The sequence below is a fragment of the Triticum dicoccoides genome, chromosome 7B (assembly GCF_002162155.2).
Source record: "Triticum dicoccoides isolate Atlit2015 ecotype Zavitan chromosome 7B, WEW_v2.0, whole genome shotgun sequence".
In the NCBI taxonomy this organism is placed as follows: domain Eukaryota; kingdom Viridiplantae; phylum Streptophyta; class Magnoliopsida; order Poales; family Poaceae; genus Triticum; species Triticum dicoccoides.
Window position 1 is genome coordinate 5,236,840 of NC_041393.1, and position 8,879 is coordinate 5,245,718.

At 49.4% G+C, this 8,879-nt stretch overlaps 1 protein-coding gene across 1 annotated transcript; it reads right to left on the reverse strand.

The window, feature by feature from the left end:
* Positions 1–4,940: 4,940 nt before the first annotated feature.
* LOC119335852 (putative serpin-Z6A) lies at positions 4,941–6,520 on the reverse strand. The gene is made up of 2 exons (XM_037607913.1): positions 6,068–6,520; positions 4,941–5,915 (listed from the first exon to the last, which is right to left on the reverse strand). Exons 1-2 carry the CDS (start codon positions 6,518–6,520, stop codon positions 5,115–5,117), a joined length of 1,254 nt encoding a protein of 417 aa, XP_037463810.1. The 3' UTR covers positions 4,941–5,114.
* Between the last annotated feature and the right edge of the window lie 2,359 nt (positions 6,521–8,879).

Sequence of the window (8,879 nt, forward strand, 5' to 3'; positions counted from 1 at the left end):
TGTGGAATAATAAATGGTTAAATAAAAGGTTCCTAGTCTTGCCTCTATGGCTAGCTTAAGTGTTGTTGGTAATTACGTTTGACAAATCTTAGGATATGTTTAAGTGTTAAATGATAGTCCTAAAAAAACTTTGAGATTTTGACGTTGGAAGAATGATCATATTGAATTGACCCAAACTTGTTTGTTGTGAATTGAATTAATATCGTTTGTACTCAATTGTAATAACACAGAGTGTTAATATGTGATTTTGCTGCTTAGACCATGAGAGTATTGTGGTCACTTCTTACCGTACGGTGGGCTTTGAGGTTGCTCAAACATCACATGTAACGCGGTGATCAAAACAACAACTTACAGGTTCATCACAAAGTTTGACAAGTGGATGGATAGCTCAAGAGTGGGGTTTGCTCCTCTGATGTTGGAGAGATATTCTTAGGGCCCTCTCTTCTCAGGTGCTCCCCAATGCCACCGGATCACTTACTCCTCCATCCTTTCCCCATCGAACCACCTCCTCCTCCACCCCTTCCCCATCGAACCACTTTCTCCTCTTTTAAGAGACCCCCTTTTCTTCTTCATCTTATCCTCCTCACAGAACCGCCTCCTCTCTTCCCCTTCCACAACTCCTCTAATAGTCCATTATGTTTGGCAGATTTTTGCTAAGCCTCCTTGTTTCTTGTTGCAGATTTGGTTGAAGACTGGATCACCGTGAGGCCAATGTAAGGTGAGAACAAATTCTGAGTTATGTGACATGATGGTGAACCATGAATGCTTCTTTTGTCAACTAATATGGTAAATTACTATTGTTTTGTAGTGCCCATGCACGGATTCAATGATGCATATTTTTTCTTGTAAAGTGAGATGACGGGCCTTGCACTATGTGATATGGTGATTGTTGTTGTGTGATATAGATTGGATGAATGCATGATTTTTCTTGTGTAGCATGATGGTGAATAAAACTTGTCAAGTTCCTAATAAATGTTTGTTTGTGTGCAAAAAATACGATTACGTACTAAAACCTCAGTAAGATTCTGTGAGTTGATTCACTAAACATCAAAACAATCAAATTTGTATTCATGTTCATTACAGTTTTCTTGCTGAATTAGAATTGAACTCAATTCAATATGGAGGCCTCCAATTCTTCCATTTTCAAATTTTGCAGATTCAAGAACGAGAGCCAACATTTTGGCAAAACATTGTTTAATTTTTGTTTCTCCAGATTTCTGGCAAAACGTTGATGCCGATTTTTTCGATGATTTTTAACCTTTTTAAGTCATTATCCTCTTCTCTTTGGTGAGCTGAGATGTTATCATATTTTAAATTTGGATAAGCATGTATGTGAAATATCATGTTCTCAAATGTTGGCTAGAAGACCCACTGTTTGGTTTTTAGGTACTAATGAAGTATCAAGAAGGTGTCCAATATTAATCAATAGTTTCTGGCATTTTATGTACTAAGGTAATATTTTATAGGGATTCCATGGCTCCTAGTCGTAGCCAGGCCTCTCGTACCGCACCATCATCCTCCACTTCAGCGCCGCCCTCGCCGTTCCGAGGCCCACAAGAGGATCCACAGAAGCCTCCTCAAACAATGGCGCCAGACGAATTGGAGAGTCAGCGACAAAGGATGTGGCTAGCGCGAGCAAAAAGGATTGACGGTGTGGTGTTCCGCTGGATGGAGTACATGCAGGAGCTGAAGGGGATGGAGGCCATCGCACGCGAGAACCATGGCTTTCAGGTGATCGTCCAGATGTGTAAAATGCATGTGAATAGAGAATTGAGGAAGTAGCAGACGTCATCTTCTCGGAGGCCACCAATGCAGAGCGCGCTCGGATGCCGACTCAAAGTAGACCAGATATGGTCCTCAGATAGGCGTTGCAAGAGGCGCAATCCCTGATTCAGATTTAGAGAGCCGATGGGAATGTGTCGTGGGGATAAATGCCGCCGGGAATGCCCCCACCACCACCAGACTCTGCTCCACCTTCAGCAGCCGCCTTGCCATCCACTTGAACAGGTACCTAGTACATATTGAGGTAAGTTTTAATTTCCTAAGTTAGAACCATAGATGATGATTTTCCTCTCTCTCTCTCTCTAGCTAGTAGCTTAAACTATATGCCCCATACCAGGATAGGGTTTAGGTGTGTGTGCATTATTTAAGTTTTTCCTTTCTAAAATTGTTTTCCTTTTTACACCCACAAGTTTGGAGCTTAGGTAGTCTGCGGGTTGTGTTGCAGGTATCATCAGCGAGCGGTGGGTGGCAAATAATGTTGAACTTGTTCATGATTGTGATACTAGCAATACTAAGGCTAGTATCATTAGGTTATAAATCTAGTGATATATGATTGAACCCTTGTTTGGTCTGGACTTGCTCTTTATATATATGTTGTTTGCATAATTGAACTCTAATTTTGTTTGGACTTGTAAGACTAGGAAATCTAGTCATCGGTTAGTAATCAGGGTGTCATCCATAATGATATATGTCATTTGTGCCGACGTGTACTCATGATGGGTAATTTAGAACCTATAATTTTTCTAATCCATGTAAAGTGAGAAGTGGCGGGCATGATCAGACACCACTACTGCTTCTCGCTCTATTAGTGGCGGGCGACCCGCCCGTCACCGATGCCATGTTAGCAATGGCCACAGGTAAGCGGCAGGCGTCGTCCACATCAAGGCCCGCCACTAGTACACATCATGTGTCTGCCACTGCTAGCCTGCTCTGCGGTAGAGGTACCTCGAAGCTTTAAAGGATGTTTGGATGGGTTTTACTTGGATTTTGCACTTTGTCTTATAAACCAAAACGCACTTATTTAGAGACAAAAGCCAATACTTAAAGCCTCTAAATAGGATATTTCTTTTTGGCTTATAAGGCAAAGACGCACATCGAGTAGAGCATCCGAGGCTGCTCGATCGGGCAACGACAGGTCTCTCCAGTAATAAAGTTGGAGCACCTTGAAGCTGTCATGGCAGGCGATGGGCCATCGCCGCATGCAGAATGTGTTGTCGCCGAGGCAATGGAACTTGTCCTCCTTGGTGTCTTCCTCGTCCCACTTGCGACCACAAAGTCTGTCTGCTTGCACAGATCGCGTGGATCGACGATTGAGGGGTTGAGGTCATTCGTCGCAGCCGACATCCATGCATGCTGCAGGACAATTAGTTTTTTTACACAGGTCTCGTATATACGCGCATACACCCATCTCTATGAATACACACATATCCTATCCGTATGAGCACTTTCTAGAGACCGAACCGGCATATCATTTTTAGATTGCCATAGACACCTAGTAGTCGACGGAAACGAAAACTTGAGCGCACAGATATATTAGCATCCATCGATCGATCTGTACAGATGTGCCCCAACCCCACGCAGACCGCTCATCGGACCGAAGTGGCCGAATTGGCCCCCATGTTGTCTTGTGCGGTCCAGGAGGGAACGTATTTTTTATAACATTTCCGAAGGAAAAACAACCATCTTAATGGTACCGTTCTACAAACAAAAGGAACATCAAACGAGAGTCGCCCCTTAGCAGTAGCATTAGCATTTTGAGGGAACACTAACATTAGCATTGCAAGCACATATTGTTATTTCCAATTTATCAAGTGGGCAACACTTGATAAACATACATGCTCCCCTTCCCTCCCCCGCGCCGCCTCCTTTGAGGCGACTCGGGGGCAACCCTAGCGCCCCCGTCGTGTTCCCACCTCCCTCTCCCTTCCCTCCGCCGCTGCCTGAGGTGTTCCGCGGTGTGGGTGCGCGGCCCTGAGGAAGGTGGGGGCGGCCTCGGCCGGTGGGCGCAGTGCGGCCTGGGCGGTGGGCTGCGCCGGCGAGCGCTGGTGGGCAGCCTCCCACGACCGTGTGGGCGGCGTGGAGGTTGCGGACGGAGGTGCTGAGGTGGCTCCTCGCAGTCTGCCGTTACTCCATAAAGAAGCTCCGCCCCACTCCGATCTGCCCCGATCCGTGCTGGCATCGGCCCCTGGAAGCTGTTGTCGTCGTCCCCCGGTGCCGGCCTGGCAGATCTGGTGAGTGGGTGAGGTTCCTGAGGAAACCCCTGGCCGGCGTGGCGACCTCCCCAAAGTCGATGCCTTTGGCGCCGATCCCCTTCCTGGAGGCTTTGGGGTGGACCCTCTCCCTCCGGCCTCCTCCTCGAGCTATGGCAAAAGTTGATGTTCCCCTGATCTGGGTGTCGACGACACCCTGGTATCGTGCTCCTTCTTGAAGGCATGACTGGGAACTGCTCTTGGTGGTAGGGATGTTGGTGGCATGATGGCGGTGCGTGATGCCCTGGCCTTCCTGTTGCATCCTGCTCGGCTTCGCCCGATGCCACCCGATGCCGTCTTGGGTCTTCTTTCTGGCGTTGCGCCTTCGTTCGACAACTCATGTCTGGTGCTTCGCTCCGCCACTGCCAGTGATGGTGTTCGCTTGGTTGGTCATCTGCGTTTGTGGGTATGCTCCTCCTGCTACTCCTATGGCAGCTCAGTCACCTTGTGTTGGGTTCTTGTGGGAGCCACTTTACCGGTCGCCGGTGCGGCACCCATCGAGCCTAGTTGAAAGGGTAGTGGCCCTTTGTGACGGCAGAGACAGCTCAAGTGTTGCCCAAGTTTGGCATGTGGATGCAGCCGACGCTCGATGCTTGCACAGTGGTGCCCGCCTTTTGTGTCCTTAGTTGGCTAGTTGGTGTGGACGTAGTGTTGGTCGTCGGCATCGCTGCTTAGTGCTTTGGCTCTATGGCGCCGCCGTTGTGTTGTTCTACCTTGTGCCATGTATCTTTCTTTCGGCTTTGCTCTACTTTCGATTTTCTGTAATGTGGTGCCCCTGTAATCCTGTCCGGTTGATGGTTTCGTTAATTCAAAGTCGGGCTAGGTTCCAGCTCTTCTCGGGATCGGCCGGTGCCTGTTCTCTAAAAAATCAAGTGAGCAACACAAAATATGCTATAACGGTTTTTGTTTTCCCACATGTGGACCAAGCTATCTATATAGACCAGGGAATTAACTTAACTTTGTATATGGAAACGAAATGGCAATTGTAGCGCACCTAATTACGAATTCATACTACTTGCTAGTAGATATTACTATATCCTGACTTCCTGAGCCTGCGAAGGCCATGTTCGATCGTGAGTATCATCACTCACTTGATGGGTCAAGGACGTGCCCTGCGAACATGATTGCACCCGAGGCCTCCTCCATCACAAAGAAGGCAAACGGATGATCAGCGACAAAGTCCACGCACGGCGGCGGGTAGCCAGACGCACATCCAAACATGAGGGCTGCCGTTACAGCGGCCGCCTCGGTGCCTTCCTCGTTCACCTCGATGACAGCCTTGTGCAGCATTTCCTCCAGCGCCAAGGGCCTGCCGGCGCCCTCCGCCATGTCTGTGAAGTCGGCCTTCTCCGGGTCGAAAGCGTCCTTGAGTCCCAAGTCGTGAAAAACACCGGCCAACTCGGTATCGAACGCGAGCTTGAACTTGGGTAGACGGAAGTCGCCAACCAAGACGGTGCTCGTCGGCAAGTGCTCGCGTAGAAAGTCAGGGTCGCCCGCCATCCTGTCGGTCAGCTGCGACAGCCCATCACGGTCGTCGGGGAGGAAGATGCACATCGAGTAGTGTGCCGGCGGCTGAGTGGGCGACGGCAGGCCTCTCTGGTAACGAAGCTGGAGCACCTTGAAGCCTTCGTGGCACGCGATACGCTGCTTGCCCCAGCCTCGCATGAAGGGCACGTCGATGGTGCTGCTGTCACGGCGGTGGAACTTGTCCTCCTTGGTGTCTTCCTCGTCGAACGGCTTGTCCCACTTGCCCTTGAAGTAGATGGCGTTGGCGACGACGAGGTCGGTCTGGTTGGACAGTGTATCTGGATCAACGATTGAGGGGATGAGCTTGTTCGTCGACGCCGCCACCCATGCGTTGATCTGCTCCCCAGCTTCCTTGGGCTGCACAACCACGTATTCATGTACGCACACATTAATTGTAAAAAATGTTCGTAATGTTTATCGATCGATCTGTGCATGCATGTGTGCCCTAAAAACCCTACACAGGTCGATCATGTACGTACGGCCAAACGAGAGGTGAGATTGACACCGACCTTCTCGTGGAAGTCGACGGCGCACGTCTGCGCCTTGTAGGACTTGACGGCGGCGTCGGCGTAGCCGGGCTTGAGGGGCCTCGTCTTGTCGTGCCACACGGCGCAAGCGAAGCTGACGTGAGGTCCGCCGGCCCATGACTGGTCGGCGAGGGCCTGCTCCGCCAGCGCGCGGACTGACCCGGCAAGGTCGTCCCGGGACCGCGCGCCGAGGACGTCGAGCATCTCCGCCAGGGTGCGCTCGCGGGCGCCGGCGGCCACCAGCGATAGCGCCGCGCAGATGGACAACGGCGAGAAGACGAGGTTCTTGTTGCTCTTCCCAGCGTCGTCGGCGAGGCGCTTGTTGAGGGCTAGAGCGAGCGGCTGCAGGCCAGGACCGGAGCTCGCGGCGTCCGTCAAGATCCATCGCCGTAGTTTGGGGTAGAGGCGGACGGTGCGCGGCTTCAGGAACTGCATCTTGCCTCGCAGGGTTTTTTTTTTGGAATAAAGACACCGAAAGGACATCTTAAATCTGATTATCATCGAAAAAAACAAAGGACGGTATAAAGGATAGACAACTGGACGTAGAACGACCAGTAAAAAATAAAATTACAATAAAAAACATACTAGTCTTCTTCTTCCTCTGATTGTACGCTGCCCGCCGGTGATTGAAAATTACACTGAACCAACAGCAAAGAAAAGCAAAATCTGCAAATGCCCTCGCCATACAAGGCTTTGAAGACCGCAATAGCCACTCGCCCCTTGAGACGAGATCTAAAAGTCGTTGAAGCAGCATCGGCTGGAGCATCACCCCAAGCAGAACAAGCTTGCAATCCACCACCACGAGATCAGAGGGTTGGAGAAACCGAGTTAAGCCACAGAATAACACAGAAGAAGATGTCGTGGTCGCCACACCAAACGCCAGCCAAAAGTACTCCTTGAAAGGCACACAAACTGCCAAGATCTGAAGGGAACCAACCGATCTGGGGACACAAACTCTCATAGGCCCTTCGCCGGCGCCGGATCGGACGTCATCGAGGTAGGAAGAGACCGGAGAGACTTTATTCCAACACGCCATCGTCGCCACCACCTCGTCGATGCCGCCGAAGAAACAAAAACCTAAGAAAAATAAAACAAGACGGACGGGTCCCCACTCCTCTTGCCGCCGCCGAGGCCGCCGGATGGGAAAGAGGAGAGGGACTGAGGCGGCGACAGTGGTTGTGGCGGCGGCGGCGGCTGGGTTGCTGCTTTCGTTATCCCTTGCGTGGCTAACTAATCACTAGGCGTTAATTGGACTGGCCTGCCTCGCAGGGTTTTGGCGATGTCTACAAATGGTCATCTGTCTATTTATGAATTTATTTATCTTTACGACCACCTCATCTCCCAACATTTTTTTCCCAACCAAACCCTATCTTCCTTTTCTGATTTATTTTTCCTTCGTTGGTCTTTTTTCTAACGCATTCCAATCGACCGATCCATCATCAAATGCCTCCAGGCTCCCACCACCTTCCTTCTACGAATCAGAAGGGACACAATTTATGAACGGTTGAGCAGGCACTTCATGATTTTGGCCCAGCTTTTTTTTTTAACACAGTACATACCTAAGCCTCATAAATACGCACATATACTCACCCTATAAACGCACACACGCACACCCAACCCCTATATATGAACACCTTCGAGAGACTAAACCGGCATATATCTTGAGATCTACGAAGTCACCGTAGGCGTCTCGTCATCGACGGGAACGTCACCCCTGTAAACGCACACACGCACACCCAACCCCTATGAGCATCTCCGAGAGACTGAGCCGGCATATATCTTGAGATTTACGAAGTCACCGCAGGCGCCTCATCGTAATGCAAGCACCGGGACTTGAACCCTGGTGGGCTGGGAATATCACTGTCCCTCTAACCATCCAACCACGGGTTGGTTCGTTGTGTAAAGTAAAAATGATTGTTGACTATGACCATTAGTTCAAAGTTTATTTTATTTTCTGTTTATGCTTGCTATTATTCATTTGAGAGCGCCGACAAACCATGACACTTGATATGGAGGTGACAAAAATGTGTTGACCCTCTCTAGGTGATATCTCTAATGTTGTACAACATTACAGAATGACTTCAGTTCCAGTAATTTGTACTTGATTTTTTGGATGTTGGCACAGGGCCATACATATAGTTGATCTGGTTGTTCGTTCACAAGTGTATGTAGCAGTGGTGACCGAATATAATACATCATTAGGATCTCACATGGAGACGGTCAATCTTGCTAGAGAACACTGACGGCACAAGAGAATTGAACCGATGGATGCGACAAATTCCCATTGACATCCTCATGGTGATATCACCAATGTTGATCAACTCCCTCAAATCAGTATAACTCCCTTATGAGTGTACGACACCCAATAACACTCAAGTCCCTATTTGAAGTTGTTTACAGCCCTTTGACGCCTTTGGACATCGTGTCGCTACCTCTCCAAGAGCGCGTCAACAAAGATGTAAGTGCACACACCAAATTCATGAAGACGATGCACAAAGATACAAGACTCACCATCGAGCGACAAATATATGCCACGCTGACAAGGTAAGCCTCACCAAGAATCCAATGGTCTTCAGCCCGGTGACCTCGTGCGGGTGCAACTTCGCAATGATCGCTTCCCAAAAGAGCGCAAGTCCAAGTTACTTCCATGAACCGACCCTCCCTTCAAGGTCATCCAAAGTATCAATGATAATGCCTACAAGATTGACATTCCATTGGACAGGTACTTGGTGAGTGACACCTTCAACGTCACAAACCTCGCTACTTTTCATGCCGATGAGGATCTTGACCCTAC

Coding starts and splice junctions, on each gene's coding strand:
- LOC119335852 (XM_037607913.1), bottom strand. CDS start 6,520: ATGCAGTTCCTGAAGCCGCGCACCGTCCGCCTCTACCCCAAACTACGG. Junction 5,916..6,067: donor CCGTCGACTTCCACGAGAAG/GTCGGTGTCAAT, acceptor GTGGTTGTGCAG/CCCAAGGAAGCTGGGGAGCA.